The sequence below is a fragment of the Glandiceps talaboti genome, chromosome 15 (assembly GCF_964340395.1).
Source record: "Glandiceps talaboti chromosome 15, keGlaTala1.1, whole genome shotgun sequence".
Lineage (NCBI taxonomy): Eukaryota > Metazoa > Hemichordata > Enteropneusta > Spengelidae > Glandiceps > Glandiceps talaboti.
The window spans coordinates 2550735-2578640 of record NC_135563.1 but is presented as its reverse complement, the minus strand read 5'-3'; the positions used below and the strand labels follow the sequence as shown (position 1 = coordinate 2578640).

Below are 27906 nucleotides of genomic sequence, written 5' to 3'. Positions count from 1 at the left end.
CTATAGGCATGGTGTGATGTCTGTCCATCTGTCTATCTGTGTGTGTGTTTGTGGATGACTATAAACTCAAAAACTGCCGGACTATTTGCCTGAGTATCTGGTATTGACATTTCTTTGGGTGTCTAGTTTAGATTTTATAAAAATTAAAATGAGAGCATCAAAAATGTGCATTTTGGGCAGACAAAAAAAATAGTGGGCAGATTACTCTGAAATTTGGTGGGAACGTTGTTAGGGGTATGTAGATTTCTAACTATTCATGACATGATGATCCCATCAGTAATATGCTGCAAATTAGGGCTAAAAATGTGTCTTTTTGGTCAAAAATCTTAATTCCAAAACTACTTAGCAGATTGGGCTGAACTTTGATTGGGGTGTTCCTAGAAGTGTTCATGACATGATGATCTCACGAGTGATATGCAAATTAGGTCAAAAATGTGTCTTTTTGGTCAAAAATCTTAATTCCAAAACTACTTAGCAGATTGGGCTGAACTTTGATTGGGGTGTTCCTAGAAGTGTTCATGACATGATGATCTCACGAGTGATATGCAAATTAGGTCAAAAATGTGTCTTTTCTGTCAAAAAATCTGTAATTCGAAATCTACTCGGCAGATTATGCTGAAATGTAATGGGGATGCATTTTGAAGATGTGTAATTGACAAATTTTCAGTGAATACATCTTTGGTTATTTGATGAAAAAATGTCCAGGTTGCAGCTAGTGTATTGTAGCTGGTACAGATAGTATACAAAATATGGTAATGTATATTTTGTGTATGATCACCTCTGAAATATTGACATCTTTACTACCACTCCAGTTCATTTTCACTACTCAGTTTACAACAAATACATTTTAACTTTGATACTTATCAACTTTATTGACAACCAACTATTTGGCGGCAGTGATTCAGTCATACAAAACAAACAAATATTTTGTAATGTCAAAATAGCTGTAACTACATGTTTCTGTGATGGTAAAAAAAAAAGACCATGAAAGGAATCAATCTCTTTGAAATGCTGTTTAACTGGCCAATAAGTTAATCTAACATTTGGTCCGTGAGAAGTGGTACACCAGTATCTATTCAATGCCATATATGTTGACAAGGTTAGACGACTTTAGAGTAATAACTATATAGTACACTTGTCACAATAACTGTTCACAAGCTGAGGTTCTGCCATAGTTATTAAGCAACATTTATTCTCACAGTTAAAACAATTTTTATGGTAAAACTAATATTAGTATATAATTCCAAATTTGACCATTTTGTATCATTTGTAGTGTACACTACAAGAATTACGGAGGAAACAATCTGAATTTCCAATCTACACCATGTATCAAAAGTTCCAGTACTTGCAACTTCACATTTTTGTACAAGTATAAAAACTTAACAACAACAACTTCACTTAAACAATCCACTGTTTGTAAGTACATGTATAATTATTCTGAAAGTAGAACAGTATCAAAAAAATTGACGTAGCCGTAGAGTATAATTCAAATGACTGAATTCTCCAAGTCAACAACTCCACCTTCGACTTAGATCAGTTGTGCTAAAAAATATTTATACCTCACTCAAGCCAAGTTGAATGCATTTAAACTAAAAATATGGAATTTATACCCTGGCCATTCTAAGTCACGACACAAGTATCTTCATGTGTTCTGCAGAACTCAAAATATGAGTCATAACATTGAAAATCATAAATTATGCTTGCAAAGGTATAATAAAATTATACTAATCCCCAATATCTTCCTTCATTCAGTTGCAAATACTTATATTCTAAGGGTTTTGTCAATACTCATCTAGCAACTTGTGATGACAAGGCCCCTTAGGTCATTCATATTTCCCTTGGCTGAACAAAGAAAACTTTGAAGGAATAATATGAGTATTGGAGAATACTGGTGACTGGTGTGACACAAATCTCATCTGTTTAGACCGTGTTGTTGCTCCTCATGATAATACATAGTAAGTAGATGTAATTTGTGGCAGTCAATCATTTCATTGGGTTCCCAGCCAAATATCAAATGATAGTATACAATGTACATTTAGTGAAAACTACTCTACTCTTTCTAGTATCAGGGTTCCCACACCTTAAATGTAAGGCTATAAAGGTTTACTCCCAAAACATCAACTATTTTTCAACTTTTTGTTGACCAGTAAAATACGGACATTTGATCTTAACAAGTTCTTAACATTATTAATATTATGTAACAGCTGTACATAATTAACAGATAGAACCTATTATATGTGACAGTGAAGTAGCCCCTAGTCTAATTAGTTCATAGACTTCTAAATTGAAACCTCAGTTTTGACAAGCTATGACACACACAAAGTGAACTATCATTGTTGCATGTGTTATGTCACATAAATAGGTAACATGCAGTACCCTGGTGAAGCAGATGCAATCACACTGTTATCAAAATTATGCAGCCTATTAAGTTGACTCTTTGAAAAAGATTTTTTAGGGTCAAAATGCTCCTAAAATTTTATGCCGACTTTCTATGTAAGGTGAAATTTGAACTTTAGCTGCACTTAACAGACAAATTGTGAAACCCACTATGAAATTGTCTATTTTCATGATGAGGAATCTTTTTATTTACATTAATGTGAACATTGTCATTAAAACAAAATTACATATTATTTGTATTCAACAGATAACCCTGGAATTAAAGTTCTATATGTTCTATTTTGAAATGTTAGTACTAATCAACCCATAAACTGTCTGTCATGTGAACTCCATTGATAGATATATAAACATATCAATATATTAATAGTAGTTTGTTTGTTTGTCTCACAGCTTGTTGAATGTGATATTGCCAGAGTAATATCACATCATGTTTGTTATTCAACAAATGTAAATTCTTAACATTTAACATGTCTTTTAACAAGTTTAGTGTTCATCGTCTGGGATATCCTCTATATTTGGATTGTCTGTGTTCTTTAGGAGGTGGTGATGAAGCATGTCTTTTCCGAGACCTACTCTCTCTAGGAGGAGAGTGCCTTAAATGGGATGAATGAGACCCTCTAGGGTCGTCATCTTTGGAAGACTTTCTCCCACTGTAGTAGTCAAATTGATCAGACATGGGTTTGTAATGTTCTCTGCTAGACTGTCGTCTTGGTCTTATGCCGTAACTATCATTTGGTGATTTACGCTCTTCTTTATCGTGCAAAGAACGCCTGTCTCGACGTGACTCGGACATGGAAGACCGCGAATCTCTCTCACTTCTACGGAATTGTTCATGTCCACTGTCAGATCTTGATGATCGTTCTTGTCTTCGTTGACTTGGTAACCGTTCCTCCACTGACGTCCTAGATCTTCCTCTTCTTTCTAATGTTCCTTTATCTTCCTTCTTTGGAACATCTTTATCTTCCTTCTTTGGAACATCTTTATCTTCCTTCTTTGGAACATCTTTATCTTCCTTCTTTTGAACATCTTTATCTACTTTCTTTGGAACATCTTTATCTACTTTCTTTGGAACATCTTTATCTTCCTTTTTTTGAACAACTCCTATATCAGTTTCATCCCTTTCTTTCTTGTCCACAGACTTATCTGCTCCGGTCTGTGATATGGTGGCTACTGGAGGCGGTGGTATAGGTTGATTTCCAAGGGGAGTGAGACTATAGATTGGAATGGCTGAGTCTCCTGCAGTGGCCATCACAGCCTGACCTTCTACTGGGTCATCTGGAAAGGCTGGTTCATCTTGTGTTGGAGTGGCTGGAGATTCAAAATCTGTAGTTGAAGAAGGCCTTGGGGTTTCATCTCTTTTTTCTCTTTCTGTTGTTTCGTCTGATCCTGCCTTTAGGTCTCTGCTGTGAACACCTATCTCTACTCGATCCTTGTTTGTAGATAGCTCTGTAGAAGAAGTGGAAGCACCACTAGCTCGACGTCCACGTTTACGTGGTGGTAATTGCACTCCTGACTCTTGGTTTTCTGCTAACATCCCTTCTGTCGGGCTTGGTCCTGAACCAGATATCTTGCGACAAGAGCGGCGAAGACCACAGCTGTAAGTAGCTAACTCCATTGCCTTGGCAATAAATGTCTGCTCATAAGATGGACCCACATCAGGAATATTAGACATGTAAAATATGCTTTGTGCGCCACTATCGTCATTACCTTGGGAGTTTCGTCGTTTCTTGCCACATTTGCCACTAGTTGAACTCATACCAGAATCTGACTTGAGGTTGTCATTCTCTGAATCAGGATCTCCTTTTATAAATGATGTTTCTTTGTCAGTAAAGATGGAAGTAAAATCTTCTGAAAGATACTTTTTATTAAGTGTACGTTGTCTCCTCAGTGCCATTCTCTTCTCTAAAACCTTTTGTTCTCTTTTAGCTTGCACTTTTTCTTCCTTTTTCTGTTCCTTAGTCCTTCTACCTCGCCTTCCCTTTTCTGCTTCTAGTAAAAATAGAAGAATAAAAAAACCATAAATATAAACCTGCTAACTTAAGGCACATTAAGAGACAACCTTTCTTCTCATGCAAACACATCGTCTGAGTGATCACTAAAAAAGTGCCAGGATTCACCTATATCACAAAAGTTAAACACATATGACAAAGTTCTAACTTTAGTTCCTAGGATAAGTCTAGAACCTTCTCATAACACTCCAATGTGAATTCAAATTTAACAGAGGGACCAACAAAACACATTTGAGTGAATATCTGGTATCAACATTATTCCCAAAGTTTTTTCTTCATTCAGCCATGGAAAATACGAGTGACCTAAGGGTCTTGTAACTACATGTGAAAGAGTTGCTAGACAAGTAGTAACAAACTCATAGGTCATGACTATTTTCCAGCTGAATGAAGACAAATATTGGGGATTAATAATTATACTTAGTACCTCCTCAAGCATACTTAATGAAAAACTGGGAAAAATAATGGCATTTCTAACATTTTGACTCATATTGCTATCACCACAGAACAGTGACATAGACATAGGTTGTTGTGACATAAAACAACCAGGGTATATAATCCATATTTTCTGTTCAAAGACAATATCTTGGCTTTGTGCATGGCATAATAGTTATTATATCATGCACGAAAATATGGAATATATACTCTGGTCGTTCTACATCACAACAGCGTTCATCTATGTCATGACAATGCATGTCTGTGTCACTGGTTCTGCTGTGTTCGAAATACGAGTCAAAATATTCAAAATTGCCATTACTTTCCCCAATTTTTCTTTGATATTACTGGTGCTGGTAAAATTATGTTATTCTCCAATATTTGTCTTCATTCAGCTGGAAAATACAAACGACATTAGACTCTACAGTTGTCACTACGAATCTGGCAACTCGTGACAAAGCCTCCTTAGGTCACTCATAATGTCCTTGGCTGAACAAAGAAAAATATTGGGAATAAAACATCTAAATACATCAACTAATGCACTGGAGAACCAGAGGAAAACATCTGATATAATGGATATGTTGTTCACTTGTATTTTCATTAGCTGTACTACATGTACAAGCACTGCCACAAAAAGACAAAGACACCACTAAAGATGAAACAATGCCTTTCCCTCAAAATCTAACTAATTTTCAGAATTCCAAGTTATTATTTGTTTGATGTCTTCATGGAATTTTCATATTATGTATTTGCTGTAAGTTGTAGCCTTATTAATATTATAACAGTAGTTTTGTACTGAAATGAACTAACAATTAAAGTTGGACATGGTACTGCATGTAATTCTAACACATCACAAAATTAGAAAACAACATTGTTGTTATCTGGGGGTGGGATGTAGGGTGTGGCTACTTCATTTTCTTTACATTCTCATGCAAATTACTTTGGCTGATTCATACTGTATTAAAGTATTATAGAATTGATGCAGCTTTTCCAGAGTTAACTGAATACAGTTGAAAAGGTTTAATTGGAAAACAAATCCAAAGCTTTTACTGACAAGACCTGATAACTCATCACCTAGTGCTCTGCGTACTACAATGGGCTGTAACGTTCCCTGCTGGGGACATACATGTATGAAACAAGACGTGTGAAATTCCAAATAACTAAACTCCAACTAACTTGTTGATGACAGCACACTAGTATGACCCCAGTTGATAATGTTGATGAGACATCACTGCATTTTTTCCAAAAAACTTGGTTCTATGAGTGGACATTTTTATCTATAACAATTTGTGTTATATGTTATGTGCTGGGCCATGTCCCCTTGACAGTGTTACATGGCTTAATAAAGATACAGTAAAACAATTTGTATTTTACATGTATGTGATGTGATGTTATCTTATATAAGCACTACTTCATATTTATACTACAGTTAACATAAACCCCTACCTTCTTTCTCCTTCAAAGCCTGTTTGGCTTTCTTCCTCTCATCTCTCTTTTTCTTCTTTTCTTCCTCATATTGTTTCAATCTTTCATTCATATCTTCTTTTAACATTTGTCTTCTTGCAGCTCTCTCTTCTTTCTCCTTGGCCTACACGAAGTACAGTTTTATTAGCACTTAAAATACCATGAATTATAATATGCTTACCATGATACCTGTTATTTCATATACGATGAGACTCTATATTTCCCCCAATATATACCCTTGTATTAGACTCCAACGCTGTATTGCAATGTTAAAATCCACATTAGTCATTTATTTCAATAAATCTTTTTTTCATTTCTTATGTCTGTTTTTCAAATTGATCCTACTAGAAGCTTAAAAATAAAACTTGCAACATACATGTACAACACAATGGGTTCATTGGACTAAATTCCGAAATAATTGAATATCATCACTCCTGCACTGTATGATATGGCCCTGAACTTGAATAATATCAACATCAAGATATGGAATAAACCATTTGCCTTTGGGTAGAACATGGAACAACAACTATACCTGTTTTAAGTTTGGAATATACATATTCCAGGGGTTTTATGAATTACTGATATAGAATTACATTTAATATTTCATTTAGTCATATGACAATTTGAACTCAATTCTCAACAAAATAAACAAATATTATAATCATCCCTTATCAAATCACAACACCCATTTAATAATAGAATAGCCCAAAGATGTGTTCACATGCATTACCTTGGACAGGCTTAAAGTGAAGACATAGCGGGTTTTTTTCCAGTAAATTCCACATGTGGCATATTATAATGAGGTTTGAAAAGATGTGTTCGGATTCTGCCAGTAGATATATAACTGAAAGTTGAAATATGCAAATTTCACCTTCAAGGTATATATCTACTGGCTGAATCCCTTGCAAGTCTTATCAAACCATCAGATGACTACAGGGCAATGTTTCCCCTGATAACTAACTCCAAAAGCATCTACATGTACATCCTATGCAGCAAACCACAACTTTTGAAGAAACTACATGTAAGGACTTTTATAATCTCATTGTTTTGCTCAACCTAGTGTACATAGTGTTAAAAGTCCAATGTAAAAGAGTGATGAAAACTACAAAGTTCATAGTTTACTGTTGTGATGGTCCAATGACATGACTGATATTATATTTGATAGTGTACATGTACATTACATACACACGGCTTCAATCCTAGACTAGAATCCTGACACCTGAGGCTTTTTTTTTGAGAAGTCTGAATGAAATGTACATTGTTATGGCATTCCAAAGTTAATATGTGGCACTAACACTAGTAACAGTAGTTTCACATTAGCCTTAATCCTACTTTTCCTAACTTTTAGTTTTATGAGTACAAACAAATACTCCCCTGTTAGAAAGAAGATTAAATTCCATGAGGGCTAAAGACTGTAGACATATTCAAAGGTCATTGATTGATGGCACAATATGAGGTATCACCTCAGAAACTTGAGATAGGGGAAAGTTGCTGATGGCATGAGATCTTGTGACTTTGGGCATTGCCTTTACCTTGATTACAATAACTTTTGTAAGTTGTATCAACTTGTAGGAATTTTTTCTACCCATAAACTACTTGATATCAACACATTCATCATTCTTGTAGTGTTACTTTCAATTCATTCTTTTTCCTTTTTCCAGTTTTACAATGTTTCTACTTACGGCCTTCTTTCTCCTTTCCTCTCTAGACTCTTCATCTTCGCTGTCGCTATAGTAACGGTTGAGAGCCAAAGCTTTGTAAGATGGTCTCCTTTTTGATGCACCACTTTTTTCAGAATCTCCACTGATACTTCCGGTACCATAGGGAGATTCCCTGCCTATTCTTTTCCCAGTTCCACTAGATCTGTCTGTGTCTGTAACAACAGGGAAGGCTTTAATAACTATCAAAAATATCAACTTTCAAAAATGCTTTTAAGTTGTTGTATCATATACATAACACCACTGGGTAACATTATATATGGAAAACTACACGTAAACTGTATAAATAATATTTTATATACTCAGTGATAACTATAGCAGTCATCCGAATCACAAATGATATCATATTTGGTATCACGAGTCAGGTGAATTTACTAATATCATAATTTATACAGACCAGTTAATAATTTATACATATAAGTTGATACTTAGACCAAAAAAAATACCGCCAATGGCATTGTAGCACAACTGGGCAGTTTTTAAAAATGTTTATCCATACGCTAGTCAATGCTAACAATAAGTGTTCATTTGATGAATGACTATCCAGTTGCCTATCCAACCATCTTGCTATCTGTGCAATATACGCGATCATTTGGCTGTTGCTATGGGTGTGGTCATGTCGCTAGATATACTGCATACATTTTTGAATGTTTTTGTTCACTTGTGTATGAATTCCTGATATTATCTTTGCAATATACGTTATCATTTGGCTGTTGGTATGGGCATGGTCTTGTTGCTAGGCACATTTGCATACATTTTTTTTTAATGCTTTATTCATTTGTCTTTCAATTCCTGTTATCTTTGCAATATACATGATTATTTGACTTCAGTGAAGATAACTGCAGAGCCAATCGTGAACAAGCAAATGAAAATGTACCCCACACACACTTGCTTTAAAGTACTAAATAAAAAGAACATTGAACTAACTGAAAAAAAAAATTAATGTAGTAATGTGGCCTTTCTAATGTACACTGTCAATTAGTAAAGTGATTTCTGCTAACAGCAGACTGAGTACAATACATGTAAATGCATTGATAGCTGTCACACCAATGATTACATGTACTTCTCAATGAGATGTAGACAATGTTTCATGACATCTATATTGTATGTGCAGCCGTGATGTATAGGATGCCCCCACCGCTTGTTTATTTCTATGCCTTTGTTTTTATTATTATTCGTTTATGCATTCTTATTTACATTATCAACCTATCAGTTGTGAGTTGTCCACCTGTATGAGTTGTCCACCTGTATGAGTTCCTTGTAGGTCTATGACTTTAGGATGTACTGTGTTGTACGTGTCATTTCCACGTCTGCAGTCAGTCATTTTACAATGGTCCCGTAATATACATCAACCTCAAATAGTGGTAAATGTAAGCAGTTTGTCGACAGTTGCTCTATGACGAAGTACGTGAGAGTTTTGTATACACCATGGTCAATATTAATGTTGCTGTAGTAATGGTATAAAGTCGTCCACCAGCTAAATACAATTCCTTGGGAGGAAGCTGAAGACGTGGTCTGAATAGGAACCGTCGTAACGTAACCGAGTCTCTCTGAAGACATCATCCGCACAGGAACTGTCGTAATGTAACCGTGAGTCTCTACAAAACTTTATATTTCCAATTTACTCATTCAACAACTCACCCCGTTGTCGTTGGGATATCATTGTTCGGAGTTAAACTGTATCGCTTTGGAACTTGTATTGTGCATGGGAAACGGTAGAAAACTATTGCAGGGACTGGAGTATTCAAGACCATTCGGAACTTGAAACCACTACTGAGTGTTGGTGCAATGTATTGTGCAAGACTCCGTCAACTATATTTGTTCTTGTAGTGTTTTATTGTTGTCCATTGTGTGTGCGTGACATTATCGTCTGTACATAGAATTCTCATCTTTGTAAACTTCTTACTGTAGGCATTTAACTCGTATTTTATTGAACTTCATTGAAGACTTGTCGTACACTATCTCATTGTTCCCATTCGAATTGTCATGTCGCCTGTTGCTGAAAGCTGTTTCACGCGTACTGACTTCTAACAATTTCAAGTACATTCAGGTATAATTCTGTTTGATATTCGATTAGGACTATACCACAAGGATTTACTCCAGTTACTTATTCGTCTGTGCATTAATTAATGCGATTCACGACAGCCATCTTGAATGAACTTCTGCGGTTGCTTTGTCGAACTCTTTCGTTTACTTTTGGTGTAATAGATTAATATAGTGACATTTTGCATTAATACTTTATAATTTGTGAACAAATTCTTTACACTATTTGAGTGATTTCAATAGTTTGTTTCCACTTTCTTTAATTTGTAATTATATTAGAAGTCCAAGTAATGTATTTAATTTAATTAAGAATGAATTATTTCGAGTGAATTATTGTAATATTTGACCTTTTTGTACACTTTTCCTATATTTGAAGATATTATTTAATTAATTGGTCAAATGATTGCCGTCCCTAGTATTTGATGTCAACCAATTTATTCAACAGTTAATTGTACATATTAAGTGTAATTATCAAGTGTTCACTAATTCCAACTTCAGCAAACATTCTTCTAAGTACTTAAGTATATGCAAGTGAATCACATCTACGTTTAATTTCATATCAACATGAATCAATTCCATTTACTTGAATATAATATTTGAATCTACTATTTATTGTTATCTGAGTACTTACATTTATTAGAGAATCCAGTTCATTTTCTCTTTTGACTTTGTAATCAACTTACAATTATTATTGATATTATTTATTCAGATCTAAATTATATTGTTGTATTGATTGAACATCAGTCTCACGGTATCATTGGCCTGCTTGTTTGAACCCGAGTCCCCACGACCGCATAAGTCTGAGGGACAAGCCCTGAGATTTCTGTGAAGCTTACATTTTACACATGATATGGATGCTATTAGAATATTGAAATGGTATACAATGTACTTTTATACATGATATGGATGCTATTAGAATATTGAAATGGTATACAATATACTTTTATACATGATATGGATGCTATTAGAATATTGGAATGGTATACAATGTACTTTTATACACGATATGGATGCTATTAGAATATTGAAATGGTATACAATGTACTTTTATACATGATATGGATGCTATTAGAATATTGAAATGGTATACAATGTACTTTTATACATGATATGGATGCTATTAGATTGAAATGGTATACAATGTACTTTTATACATGATATGGATGCTATTAGAATATTGAAATGGTATACAATGTACTTTTATACATGATATGGATGCTATTAGACAATTGAAATGGTATACAATGTACAATGTACTTTTATACATGATATGGATGCTATTAGAATATTGAAATGGTATACAATGTACTTTTATACATGATATGGATGCTATTTGACAATTGAAATGGTATACAATGTACTTTTATACATGGTATGGATGCTATTAGAATATTGAAATGGTATACAATATACTTTTATACATGATATGGATGCTATTAGAATATTGAAATGGTATACAATGTACTTTTATACATGATATGGATGCTATTAGAATATTGAAATGGTATACAATGTACTTTTATACATGATATGGATGCTATTAGAATATTGAAATGGTATACAATGTACTTTTATACATGATATGGATGCTATTAGACAATTGAAATGGTATACAATGTACTTTTATACATGATATGGATGCTATTAGAATATTGGAATGGTATACAATGTACTTTTATACATGATATGGATGCTATTAGACAATTGAAATGGTATACAATGTACTTTTATACATGATATGGATGCTATTAGAATATTGAAATGGTATACAATGTACTTTTATACATGATATGGATGCTATTAGACAATTGAAATGGTATACAATGTACTTTTATACATGATATGGATGCTATTAGAATATTGAAATGGTATACAATGTACTTTTATACATGATATGGATGCTATTAGAATATTGAAATGGTATACAATGTACTTTTATACATGATATGGATGCTATTAGATTGAAATGGTATACAATGTACTTTTATACATGATATGGATGCTATTAGACAATTGAAATGGTATACAATGTACAATGTACTTTTATACATGATATGGATGCTATTAGATTGAAATGGTATACAATGTACTTTTATACATGATATGGATGCTATTAGATTGAAATGGTATACAATGTACTTTTATACATGATATGGATGCTATTAGACAATTGAAATGGTATACAATGTACTTTTATACATGATATGGATGCTATTAGAATATTGAAATGGTATACAATGTACTTTTATACATGATATGGATGCTATTAGACAATTGAAATGGTATACAATGTACTTTTATACATGATATGGATGCTATTAGAATATTGAAATGGTATACAATGTACTTTTATACATGATATGGATGCTATTAGACAATTGAAATGGTATACAATATACTTTTATACATGATATGGATGCTATTAGAATATTGAAATGGTATACAATGTACTTTTATACATGATATGGATGCTATTAGACAATTGAAATGGTATACAATATACTTTTATACATGATATGGATGCTATTAGAATATTGAAATGGTATACAATGTACTTTTATACATGATATGGATGCTATTAGAATATTGAAATGGTATACAATATACTTTTATACATGATATGGATGCTATTAGAATATTGAAATGGTATACAATGTACTTTTATACATGATATGGATGCTATTAAAATATTGAAATGGTATACAATGTACTTTTATACATGATATGGATGCTATTAGAATATTGAAATGGTATACAATGTACTTTTATACATGATATGGATGCTATTAAAATATTGAAATGGTATACAATGTACTTTTATACATGATATGGATGCTATTAGAATATTGAAATGGTATACAATGTACTTTTATACATGATATGGATGCTATTAGACAATTGAAATGGTATACAATGTACTTTTATACATGATATGGATGCTATTAGAATATTGAAATGGTATACAATGTACTTTTATACATGATATGGATGCTATTAGAATATTGAAATGGTATACAATGTACTTTTATACATGATATGGATGCTATTAAAATATTGAAATGGTATACAATGTACTTTTATACATGATATGGATGCTATTAGAATATTGAAATGGTATACAATGTACTTTTATACATGATATGGATGCTATTAGACAATTGAAATGGTATACAATGTACTTTTATACATGATATGGATGCTATTAGAATATTGAAATGGTATACAATGTACTTTTATACATGATATGGATGCTATTAGACAATTGAAATGGTATACAATGTACAATGTACTTTTATACATGATATGGATGCTATTAGACAATTGAAATGGTATACAATATACTTTTATACATGATATGGATGCTATTAGAATATTGAAATGGTATACAATGTACTTTTATACATGATATGGGATGCTATTAGACAATTGAAATGGTATACAATGTACTTTTATACATGATATCGATGCTATTAGAATATTGAAATGGTATACAATGTACTTTTATACATGATATGGATGCTATTAGACAATTGAAATGGTATACAATGTACTTTTATACATGATATGGATGCTATTAGAATATTGAAATGGTATACAATGTACTTTTATACATGATATGGATGCTATTAGAATATTGAAATGGTATACAATGTACTTTTATACATGATATGGATGCTATTAGACAATTGAAATGGTATACAATGTACTTTTATACATGATATGGATGCTATTAGAATATTGAAATGGTATACAATGTACTTTTATACATGATATGGATGCTATTAGACAATTGAAATGGTATACAATATACTTTTATACATGATATGGATGCTATTAGAATATTGAAATGGTATACAATGTACTTTTATACATGATATGGATGCTATTAGAATATTGGAATGGTATACAATATACTTTTATACATGATATGGATGCTATTAGAATATTGGAATGGTATACAATGTACTTTTATACATGATATGGATGCTATTAGAATATTGAAATAGTATACAATGTACTTTTATACATGATATGGATGCTATTAGAATATTGAAATGGTATACAATGTACTTTTATACATGATATGGATGCTATTAGACAATTGAAATGGTATACAATATACTTTTATACATGATATGGATGCTATTAGACAATTGAAATGGTATACAATGTACTTTTATACATGATATGGATGCTATTAGAATATTGAAATGGTATACAATGTACTTTTATACATGATATGGATGCTATTAGAATATTGAAATGGTATACAATGTACTTTTATACATGATATGGATGCTATTAGACAATTGAAATGGTATACAATATACTTTTATACATGATATGGATGCTATTAGAATATTGAAATGGTATACAATGTACTTTTATACATGATATGGATGCTATTAGACAATTGAAATGGTATACAATATACTTTTATACATGATATGGATGCTATTAGAATATTGAAATGGTATACAATGTACTTTTATACATGATATGGATGCTATTAGAATATTGAAATGGTATACAATGTACTTTTATACATGATATGGATGCTATTAGAATATTGAAATGGTATACAATGTACTTTTATACATGATATGGATGCTATTAGACAATTGAAATGGTATACAATGTACTTTTATACATGATATGGATGCTATTAGTATATTGAAATGGTATACAATGTACTTTTATACACGATATGGATGCTATTAGAATATTGAAATGGTATACAATGTACTTTTATACATGATATGGATGCTATTAGAATATTGAAATGGTATACAATGTACTTTTATACATGATATGGATGCTATTAGACAATTGAAATGGTATACAATATACTTTTATACATGATATGGATGCTATTAGAATATTGAAATGGTATACAATGTACTTTTATACATGATATGGATGCTATTAGACAATTGAAATGGTATACAATATACTTTTATACATGATATGGATGCTATTAGAATATTGAAATGGTATACAATGTACTTTTATACATGATATGGATGCTATTAGACAATTGAAATGGTATACAATATACTTTTATACATGATATGGATGCTATTAGACAATTGAAATGGTATACAATGTACTTTTATACACGATATGGATGCTATTAGAATATTGAAATGGTATACAATGTACTTTTATACATGATATGGATGCTATTAGAATATTGAAATGGTATACAATGTACTTTTATACATGATATGGATGCTATTAGAATATTGAAATGGTATACAATGTACTTTTATACATGATATGGATGCTATTAGACAATTGAAATGGTATACAATGTACTTTTATACATGATATGGATGCTATTAGAATATTGAAATGGTATACAATGTACTTTTATACATGATATGGATGCTATTAGAATATTGAAATGGTATACAATGTACAATGTACTTTTACACATGATATGGATGCTATTAGACAATTGAAATGGTATACAATGTACTTTTATACATGATATGGATGCTATTTGACAATTGAAATGGTATACAATGTACTTTTATACATGGTATGGATGCTATTAGAATATTGAAATGGTATACAATGTACTTTTATACATGATATGGATGCTATTAGAATATTGAAATGGTATACAATGTACTTTTATACATGATATGGATGCTATTAGAATATTGAAATGGTATACAATGTACTTTTATACATGATATGGATGCTATTAGAATATTGAAATGGTATACAATGTACTTTTATACATGATATGGATGCTATTAGAATATTGAAATGGTATACAATGTACAATATACTTTTATACATGATATATGGATACATGTACTATTAGACAATTGTGGCAAATCATGCTAATGCTTTACATTAGTAATAAAGTTGAACTGTGGTTTCACACTTGGTGTAAAATACATTAGATATAAAGATGATGTAAAATCTGGAGGTCTGGATATCTGGAAACATGGCACATGGGTATGACATTCTTCTTCAAAAATAAAATATGAAATACAAGACTTACCATCTTTTTCATCGGATGACAAGTCTTCATCACTGCTAGTTGAGGATGGGGATGAAACAGAGCTGATTTCATCTTCAAAGGATGAAAGGTCACTGGTGTGTACAGAACTGACTGTAATATCAGACACATCATCATCATCATCTTCTTCAAATTCTTCATCTCTGTTATCTTTGTCTAATGGTTCTTGTTTAACTGATTCTAATTCTTCAGTTTTTGACTTAGGTTCGTCTAAAGCCACACTCTTGTCTTCTAAGCCTGATGTTTCTCCTTCAAGTTTTGGTGACTCTTCACTTTCTATGTTAACTCTAACTTGATCAGTCACAGCCTGGTTGTCCTTTGTTTTAGCAATTACTGTTTCACTAGAGATCTTGGATATTTCATTATCAATCATTCCCTGGGTAGATTTTTCAGCTTGTTCTGGAGAGTTTTTGTTTTCCTTTGGTCTTTCAACCTTCTTTTCCTTGACCTCAGTACTTTCCTTTTTAACTTCTTTCTTAGATTCTTTACTAGCCTTTGACAGAGATATCACTTTGGTACAAGTACCAGCATCATCTGTTCTCTCACTTCCCTTGTACTTATTACTCTCTAAACTTGATTTCTTTTTTATGTCTACTGTTCCCTTTGTCATATCTTTTTGTTGCTCCTTACTAGTTGTCCCATCTCTCTCTTTACCTGCCAGACCTTTACTATCTTTGTTAGGTGCAGTTTTAGCTTTTTCTTTCCTAATTTCTTTTCCCCCTTTTACATCAAACAGAATTTTAGACATTCCACTCTTTTTATCACAAGAACTGTCTGACTTAGTTGAACTCAATTTTGTTTTCTCCTCTTTGACAGTTTTTACAATTTTATCTTTTTTCACTTCAGATGTTTTATCTTTTGATTTAACTTTGTCAGAGCTATCCTTTGCTTTGATCACAGTTTTCATCTTGTCACTTCTCTCTCCTGACTTACTTGTTTCAGTTTTATCCTTGACATCTGACTTATGTTTCTCTTCTTTAGAAACACCTTTTAACTGTTCTTGCTTTCGAACAACTGATTTATCACCAACAGAAGAAATTGATTCTGAAGTTGACCGTTTTTTATCTGGCTTGTCAGACTGTTTATAACTTTGTTCTACTTTTGATTTCATATGTATGTCAGCTGATTTTTGTTTTTCAGTCTGTTTTCCACTTTGCTCTGTTGTCTTCATTTTCATACATGTACTTGAATCTAACTTTCCTGTAACACCACTTTTCTCTGCCTCTCCTCCTTTGATCTTAAGTGAACTCTGATCAGATTTCTTTCCTTCACCAACTTTCAAACTTTTTCCAGTCGCTGATTTTGTCTTGTCAAGCACTTTGCCACCACTCTTCTTTAAATCCTTGCTGGATTTTGAAGAAGCTCCCTCTTTCACACGACTTTTAACCTCTGGTGTAACACTGCTGTCAGTCACTTGTTTCTTTGGTGGTTGATCACCAGCTGTTTTGACTGGTTTATTGGCAATACTCTTCTCTGAAGTCTCACTTACAGTTCTAACCCTTGCAGGTATATCCACAATAGGTTTGTCCAAGGCCATCTTGTGAACACTTTTCACACTTGGTGGAGTACCTAATGTTAAAATATGGATATAATTAGTTTTCATTTCACTACTGTACTTCAATGGAAGTAGTCTCTTACAGAAATCAATTACTGGTATTTTAAACATTGTCTGTAAGCATACATGTAACTGTAGTTGTCTGATAGAAAAATGATACTCCACTTACAACTACATATGTTACAGTTTTAACATAGTGACAAATTCAAAACCAAGCTTTCACTCAAGATTTAAACTTGTCACTAGACTACCTACAGATAATATTGACCACTAATTAACAGATACAATGACTTTTTATAAGTAACAGACCAATTTTAAGCAAATATATCTTTGGTTATTTGATAAAAAATGTCCCAGTTGAGGCTAGTGCAGGTTTAATATTATTCATATCTTACAAATGTATAAATGTGAATGACAGTGATAGTTCCAACCCTTAGCAGGTCAAAATTTTGTATGGACTCCGTGATCACCAAGGAGTTGGGGAGGTTATACTTGTATATAGATTATTATTACATAGCATGTACAATAACAAACATTTATCATTAATCTTCTGCAATTTATTGAGTTACAAACAAGGACATGGTATATGCTGTTTCACATTTATTTTTCAAGTAGGAAACCATGCTAGAATTGTTGTCAATTAAAAATCCAAAATAAATACCAAATCCTTATCTATATGACCATTTCAAAAATATACATAAATACATCATTTTACCTGTATGTGTTTATAAAATTGACAGTATTGAAGACACAGATGTACATATAAATACACCTTTTTTTACCTGTAGTACCTGGATGTGTGGCTAAAATTGAGAGTCCTGCTTTGTTATCCTCTGTTGATGATGATCCTGATGCTAAATTTTCTGATATTGTAACAGTCTCTTCTCTGCGATTCTCCTCATGTGCTTTCTCTGTATATTCCTGAAAAGCTGTTTCAATTTGTGGTCTGAATATGTGGTGAATTTTGGGTTCAACAACTTGTTCTACAATTCTTTCTACTCCAATAGAAAGCATCTCAGACCTATGGAAGAAAGACAATGACAAAGACATTCTTACTTGTTTGCTATGCATTGAAATATATCATGATACCCAATGAATGTCTTATTTAGACTGGACAAAAGGAACAATGTCCTGACTTTACAATAAATACTTTTTACCTTCAGTAGTAAGGGACAATTAAAATATGGTGATGTCTGTCTGTGTCACCTCTTTTTTCAAAATTAGGCAATTTCTGAAGTATGCAAGCTTACAGTATCATAACATTTGGTACATACACTGATGATGATAACAAAGTTAAAGTAGTCATACACATGTATGGACAACAAATGGGTCTTTACTTTGGATTTTCAATTCAGAAAACAATTCTAGTATGTTTTTATACTTGGGAAAACAATTCTAGTATGTTTTTATACTTGGGAAAACAATTCTAGTATGTTTTTATACTTGGGAAAACAATTCTAGTATGTTTTTATACTTGGGAAAACAATGTGAAACAACATATACTAAATCCTTATTCGTAACTCAACAAATTGCAAAACATTAAAAAAAATGTGTAAAATACTTGTTATTGTATGTACAATACGAAACTTTTATACACAATTTTTAGTTTTTTATAACTTATTGAGTTACAAACATGGACTTTAGTTTCTTCTAGTAGGAAAACATAGTAGAGTTGTTTTAAGAATTAAAAATCCAAACTAAATACCCCATTTGTCCTCCATACGGCCACTTAAGATAGCTTTTAATTTTAATAAGTTATTTGAATAATCAATGAAATTTACAAATTAAGTTATAAGCATTTGTACCATGTATGGTAGCAAAGAGAAACAGATAATGAGTAAAGGAAGTAATCTAAGGCCTTACAGAAGACATCCTCCCTATCTTTTGTGTATTTCTTTAGGTGTTTGTAGGATGGGTTATTCCACTACAGACTTGCGTTTTAGAGGATTAAATTTGAACATTTGGTCACCTTAACATTCCTAAATTTTGGTTTATTCCTATTATTCTTATTTGAGTGGATGAAACCACTACAGTGACATAGGGTTCACAGTATACTGTATACTTACTGATGGATTTGTCTTCTTAGACTGTCACGTAACTGCTTCTTGTTCAGGTTTGGAGCCCATGTGTGCTTGGACAAAAAATTAGACACATATCCTTCCACTCTCTGTCGTAGGTTCTGATAAGCTGGCTGTAAAAGAAGGATAAACACTGGTTGGATACAACTGTCCTAAAATATTACATCATTTACATGTACATATATGCATATATTGGATTTAACATTTGATTCCTGGTTTTCAAAACAGAAAACTGCAACAAGACATGGTCAGTCATTTAAAAAAAAAGAGCAAAAAAATAAAAAATCATCTTCAGGTTTCTCTGCTTCTCCTTTTCCTCCTATCTATCATCTTTTTATTTGATTCCTATAACAAACCCTTTCCCAGCTTATCTACACAATTGGCAATGTGTTCTCAGGCCCTACTTGAACAACTTCCATCATGAAAGAATTGTTTTGTTCATGAACAAGTGTCGTTACTATGACTGTAGAGATGATGTCAACTGTCCAGACACTTGTTTATTCTTGCCAGAGAGGGTGCTGTTCCACAAAATATTAAGGGTGGCTAAAATTAAAAAAAATTTATTTTGATGTTGGAGCTGAAAATTTGGGTCGGTCGGGTAATGAGAAACAGAAAAAAAGTAAAGTCACCCTAATAGATACTGGATAAAATATTCACAAATCAAACCCTAGTACTTCATGTGTATATTCACAAATCAAACCCTAGTACTTCATGTGTATATTCACAAATCAAACCCTAGTACTTCATCATATTCTTCACAAATCAAACCCTAGTACTTCATGTGTATATTCACAAATCAAACCCTAGTACTTCATGTGTATATTCACAAATCAAACCCTAGTACTTCATGTGTATATTTACAAATCAAACCCTAGTACTTCATGTGTATATTCACAAATCAAACCCTAGTACTTCATTTGTATATTCACAAATCAAACCCTAGTACTTCATGTGTATATTCTTCACAAATCAAACCCTAGTACTTCATGTGTATATTTACAAATCAGACCCTAGTACATGTACTTCATGTGTATATTCACATCTGTTCTTTCTTGAATGACACTGGATGAGTGCAAATGACACTGTTCAACTAAGCTACATGTACAAGTGCCACAAGAGAAATGACTTTAATGAAATTAGACCAGTCCTATATGATGAATGCCATTATCACTGTTTGTTCAACAAAGCGAAGTTCAATTTAATGATTTTTTTTATTACATCGATATTTCAGATTATCCTGAGGAATTGTATTTGTAGAGTTTTGTCTCTGAAGCTACACTGTATACACATTAGATCGATGCACAGTTCTAAAGTTTGCCTAATGGAGGAATGAAAAGGGGGGGTTGAGAACATACACTCTGTACTGTATAGATGTAACTATTATTGATAATTTTATTGTATTCTGATATGAACATATTGTTCAATATATCTTGGGAAACAAGTGCCTGTAGCCTGTACACATAAAAATAACGAAGTGTTAAGTGGTTTAAATACCTCACTTGCATGTACTTTATCAATATAATGATTAATCACTACCTGTGATTTCAATCCATAGATAATAAATACCCTGGCTTTAAAATCTGACAATACATAGTTGTTAGTATATATGAGTTAATGTATGAAGTCACAGTCATAGGTCAAAGGTCATGTATAATGTTGTTGATGACGTCAGGTCACCTTATAATAAAGATGGCGTACTTTGTGTAAGTCTGATGTGTCGTCTCAGTGATAGTTATAGCATTTAGTAACTATAGACTGATCATAGGCCATAACATGGTGTCAGAAGTGAACTTGGGTCGTCAGCGACTAGTGAGTAGCAGTATTTTGATGCAGTAGAGTCCATAATTGCGAGCGAAACTGATTGTTTCTTCACGGAAATTTCCACAACTTCCGACGTCTCAGCACAGACACGTGGTATCAGCTAACCTAGCCGTAAGTACACGTTTCGATTAGAAACATTATGGCTTCATACCAGATACCAGCACCGCAACCCATGAACGTGAAAGGGGATGTTTCCACGAATTGGAACAATTTTAAAGCAGCTTGGGACTACTATACCACTGCCACTGAGTTGAAAGAAAAATCCAAAGAAGTTCAAGCTGGAGCCCTGTGTAGTGTAATGGGTATGGACTGCGTCAAAGTCATGAAAAGCCTCACTACCTTGTCCGAAGATGACAAGAAAGACCCAGATAAGATTTTGAAAGCACTAAGTGACCATTTTGTGCCTCAAAAGCATCTACTATTTGAAAGGGTTAAATTTGGTTCTGCTAACCAAACTGACCACGAAACTATTGACCAATATGTAGTGAGACTGCGCCAACTAGCAGAGTCTTGTGAGTTTGACACTCTGAATAACAGTTTGATACGAGATAGACTAGTTATGGGCACTCACGATTCAGCCACTAGAGACAGGTTGCTAAGGGAACGCCCAGTCCCTGACCTGAGTAGATGTATTGAAGCACTGAGAGTAAATGAACAGACAAGAGTACACAAAGAGCAGATGAAAGAATCTACAGAAATACAAGATACTGTACATGGTGTACATAAGCAGAGTCGTCAAGGCAACACCCGAAGCAAGGGAAAGCAAGTCAAGAATGACAGATCAGGATACTACAAGAAACAAAACACAAGCAGTGTATGCAAGTATTGTGGTTCAGATCATGCTAGAGATAAAAGCAGATGTCCTGCCTATGGAAAAAACTGTAACAAGTGTGGCAAACCTAATCACTTTGCAGCTGTATGTCTGGGACATAGAAGAATGTCCAGACAGGGATCTAAGAAAGTGCATCACACTACAGCCCAAGACAGATATGAGGATGATTCTGAGGATTCTAATGATTCCATTTTTACTGTTCATCGTCTGGGTGCAGTACAACATATGGATGTCAAGTCAGCATTTATGGTACCTTTAACATTTCACACAGCATATCCATCTACAGTCTCTGTACAGCTTGACTCTGGAGCGACATGTAGTGCCATGTCATACACAGATCTACAGAACATTTTGCAAATAGGTCGTGTGAAATTGGATCCGCCGAAAGGCAAAATCAAGCTGTATGATGGTAGAGTGATTACTCCATTGGGTACATACACGTTGACTGTTAGACATAGCAACGGTTGTAAACATCGCACAACATTTGACATTCTAAGGCAAGCACCATGGCCCATTATAGATGGCAACACTTGCATTAGGAATGGATGGTTGTCACTTCAGCTTACCAAGTCAGTGAATATGATACAAGGAGAGGAATACAAGCCTGTATCATTTGAGCATATTATGCGTGAATATAAAGATATATTCACAGGACTGGGATGTTTACCTGGTGAATATCATATCCAGGTAGATCCTACTGTTCAGCCAGTTCAGCATGCTCCACGTCGAGTACCAGTGCCTTTGAAGGAGAAGCTAAAGACTAAAATTGATGAAATGGAGAAACAAGGCATCATAGCCAAGGTAACAGAACCAACTGACTGGATCAGCAGCCTTGTAGCAGTACAGAAACCAAATAAGCTAAGAGTATGTTTGGATCCAAGAGACTTGAATAGAGCGATTAAGAGACCAAAATACCAATTGCCTACAGTGGACGAACTGTTGCCCAAACTGGCAAATGCCAAGGTATTTACAGTATTGGATGCCAAAGATGGTTTCTTCCAGATAAAGTTAGATGAAGAGAGCTCTCACCTGACTACATTTTGGACGCCGTATGGTCGTTATCGTTACCTAAGAATGCCACAAGGCATCAGCAGTGCTCCTGAGGAGTACCAGCGTCGTCAAAATGAGGTATTATCTGGATTAAATGGCGTAGAAGCCATAGTCGATGACATTCTGTGCTACGGTTGTGGAAACACAATGGAAGAAGCAGTCAGAGATCATGACAAAAATCTGATGAAACTTCTAGACCGAGCACGCAAGACTAATCTAAAGCTGAATAAGAAGAAGTTCAGACTCAGGAAAAAGGAAGTCTCCTTTATGGGTCAGCTGTTCACCAGTGAAGGATTGAAGCCAGATCCTATGAAGGTGTCTGCAATTACCAATATGCCACCACCAAGCGATAAGAAGGCAGTACAGCGCCTGCTTGGATGTATCAACTACTTATCTAGGTTCATGCCCAAACTCTCTGAAGTTTGTGAACCTCTGCGTAAGATAATGGAGAAGAATATAGAGTTCATATGGGAAAGCCAGCAAGCAGAAGCTTTTGCCACCATACAACAGCTTATCAGCACAGCACCACTACTCAAGTACTACGACGTACAAAGTGAAGTTACGATTCAGTGTGACGCCTCAGAGTCGGGACTAGGTGCTACATTACTACAGTGTGGACAGCCAGTAGCATTCGCATCTCGATCACTCTCAGCAACAGAACGCAGATACGCGCAGATAGAAAAGGAATGTTTGGCTATAGTATTCGCATGCTGTAGGTTTGACCAGTATTTGCATGGTAGAGAATCTATATCAGTTGGATCAGACCACAAACCCTTGGTCCCGATTTTCACCAAACCAATACACTCTTCGCCTAAACGGCTTCAGAGAATGCTGCTTCGATTGCAGAAATACAACCTACATGTTGAGTACTTACCAGGATCTAAGATGTTCATTGCAGACATGTTGAGCAGGGCTTACGAGCCCAGTACATATGCAGACATCAAGGAGGAAAGCACACCAGATTACCAGATATTCCAGCTTTATAGAGAGAAGCAATTGTTTCAGGAAATTGCTGAGATCAATCAGGTAGAATATATGCGTTTATCTGAAGGCACACACCAGCAAGTAAAGTCGTGCACCAATGCAGATGCACAATTGCAAACTTTAATGAGTACAGTTATGATAGGATGGCCAGACTCGAGAGATAGCGTTCCAGTTTGCATCCTAGAGTATTGGAATTTCAGAGATGAACTCACTGTACAAGACGGTGTTTTGTACAAGGGGATGAAGGTAATTATTCCAGTTAGTATGCGATCACAGATGATTGCGAGAGCGCATTCTAGCCACTTAGGCCCGGATGCTTGTGTGAGGAGAGCTCGTGACGTTCTTTTTTGGCCAGGTATGGTAGCAGAAATTAGGGACAAAGTACAGTCATGTGGAATTTGTAATGACTTCCTAGCCAAACAACAAAAGGAACCATTAATGACACATAAAATTCCCAGCACACCATGGTCGAAGGTCGGTCAAGATCTCTTCACATTATATGGAGAAAATTATCTAGTCACCGTTGACTACTACAGTGATTATTTTGAGATAGACTTACTTAATGACACTTTGTCTACTACTATAATCAATACTACCAAGATTCATTTCGCAAGACATGGAATAGCGGATATGGTAACAGACAATGGTCCGCAATACATCAGTGATGAATTTTCCACTTTTTCTAGCGAATGGGAGTTTAAACACACAACTACTTCGCCATATCACAGCCAAAGTAATGGCAAGGTAGAGTCAGCAGTGAAGATTGCTAAGAAGCTTGTTAAGAAAGCTAAACGTGATAGTAAGTGCATACAATTAGCCTTGCTTGAATGGAGAAATACACCTGATATATATGGTTCAAGTCCAGTTCAAAAACTGATGTCCAGAAGGACAAGAACCACTATACCAACATCTGAACCATTACTAAAACCACAAATTGTTGATGGTGTTTATGACAACATCATAACCAAACGTCAGAAAGCCAAAGCAGCATATGACAAACATGCTAAGCCACTTCCAGCATTGGAGATAGGGGATTCGGTGAGATTACAGCCGATAAGACATAGAGAACCATGGGAGAAAGGAATGTGTGTAGCAAAGGTTGGCACGCGTTCATACTTGATAGAGTCAGAACAAGGTAAACTGTATCGAAGAAATAGGAAATTTCTACGACCAGATCATAGTGATGTCAAACCTAATCATACAACACAAATAACACCCAGTAAGTTTGAGAAAACAACAATGTCTCATCCTGTAAAGTCAGAAATTGAAAACACTGTGAAACAGTCTTCCACAACAGCGCCCTCATCTGGACAAAGGGATATGTCAACCAGCATCACAACAGCTAAATGTAAAGACAATATCATTGACTCTAAGCCATTGGTTTCAACACCAGTAACAAAAGTAGTAACCACAAGGTGTGGGAGGCAAAGCGTTGCACCACACAAGTATAAAGACTTTACTGTCTAAATTGAAGTTTAAACTTAGTTATAGTTTGTGTTCAACTATATAAATGTACAGTTATGCATGCAACTGTCAATTGTAAGTACGGACCATATAAAGATATAAAGACTCGGAGAACAATGAACAATTATTGACTGTACAGTATTGATTTCATATCATATGCTTTGATGAACACGTTACAGTATAGTCTACTGACTCGCCTGAGATTTGATATTATTGCCAAAGACAATGCAATAACCCTTACTCTGATTTGACATAATTGCCAAAGACAATGCAATAACAAAACACTGTATAATGTCAAAGTCAGATGTTTACAAATACAAATCTTGGAAAAAGGGAGATGTTAGTATATATGAGTTAATGTATGAAGTCACAGTCATAGGTCAAAGGTCATGTATAATGTTGTTGATGACGTCAGGTCACCTTATAATAAAGATGGCGTACTTTGTGTAAGTCTGATGTGTCGTCTCAGTGATAGTTATAGCATTTAGTAACTATAGACTGATCATAGGCCATAACAATAGTGAACACATATTGCCTGGCCATGAGGGCTATAGCACCCGTTTATTACACCTGAGGGACTGTGAGTTACCAGAATCACAAGCTATTTCCCGAGGCCAAAGGCCGAGGGAAATAGTATGTGATTCTGGCAACTCACAGTCACGAGGGGGTAATGAACGAGTGCTATAGCCCGAATATAGGCCAGTCAATATGTGTTTTATAATATACCTCATGCTGTGAACTAGCGGTGGCAGACGACATCGTCAGAAGCTGCCATTTTGACATGCTGTGAATGTGCGGTGGTCACGTGACCATGTAAAAGTTGATGGAACTATTTCCCTAGGGAAATAGTCATTCTAATTTCCTATCACGTGACTGATTCTAGCGAATCATGGCACAGCATTATCACTAGGTATTTTATAATTTTGCTTACTGCATAATTCGATTTGCTGAAGAAGACTAACAAATCTTGCAAATATTGTACGCAATAATACATGTAGCAAATATCGAAATAGCATCACAATGTTACTTGTGTATCTTAAACAATATAACATCACTCGTTCACAATAAACTGTTGTTGTTATTATTATTATTATTATTATTATTATTATAATTATTAATTATTATTATTATTATTATTATTATTATTATTGAAAATTTAGTGGTGTCATATCTGTAAGTACCACCCACCATGCTGACGTCCTCAATTGTATTTGTATGTTCAACAATTTGTTCGATACTATCAGGTGTGTTTGAAAATGGCCTCTTTATATTAGTATACAATACAATATTACACCCCGCGCCATTGCATGCTTACTGGCAGCAGACGACTGTAGTAATTTTACAAACCTTTGTGTCAACATCATTCAGACAGTCTCGACGAAATTGGTCGAACAATCCAGCTGACTTTACGTGATTAACCAGCCCATCGACGATGTTTGGATCAACCTGGGATGAAGATGACGCCATGTCTGTCTTCACAACACTAAGTCCTGGATATTTGCGGCATTGATAAAGTAAGCCCGTGTTTTGGAAATGTTATGATTCTTCAGATTTTCGAAGACCATCGACCACCACGCTCAGGTTTGATACCTGTGTCAGACTGAGCATGTGCAATGGCCTTTGATCTATAATAAGCAGGCTATAATAAGCAAGTCCGTCATGTCACATGCGCCATGTCGACATCGTATCATGACTGCCGATGTTTCAACCACGTGTTTCCTCATGTTTCAATCTATGGAAAAAATGTGTCAGGAATTTTCGATTTTCTATTTAATCTTTAAAATTACAAGGATGAATACATTCATGAGTCATCCTATTTTATCTGAATTTGTACTGTCGATGTCGATTCCGTGTGTATGGGACATTTATCAATGACAGCTGTTGTCTTCCGTGAAAAAAATGAAGAAATAAGACACTGCAAAATATATGTGAACTGTAAATACTTTACAAATCATCAGGAAAAAATATATCTCAGGTTCGCGCCATTTTTGGATTGGATATGTTTTGTTTTTAGTTAAAGAT

General features: G+C 34.1%; 1 protein-coding gene across 1 annotated transcript; it reads right to left on the bottom strand.

The window, feature by feature from the left end:
- Window positions 1–924: 924 nt before the first annotated feature.
- Window positions 925–27351, bottom strand: LOC144446826 (uncharacterized). The gene is made up of 7 exons (XM_078136669.1): window positions 27232–27351; window positions 19722–19846; window positions 18438–18676; window positions 16083–17669; window positions 7985–8175; window positions 6285–6426; window positions 925–4386 (listed from the first exon to the last, which is right to left on the bottom strand). The coding sequence occupies exons 1-7, from the start codon at window positions 27349–27351 to the stop codon at window positions 2888–2890; spliced, it is 3903 nt and encodes a 1300-aa protein (XP_077992795.1). The 3' UTR covers window positions 925–2887.
- Between the last annotated feature and the right edge of the window lie 555 nt (window positions 27352–27906).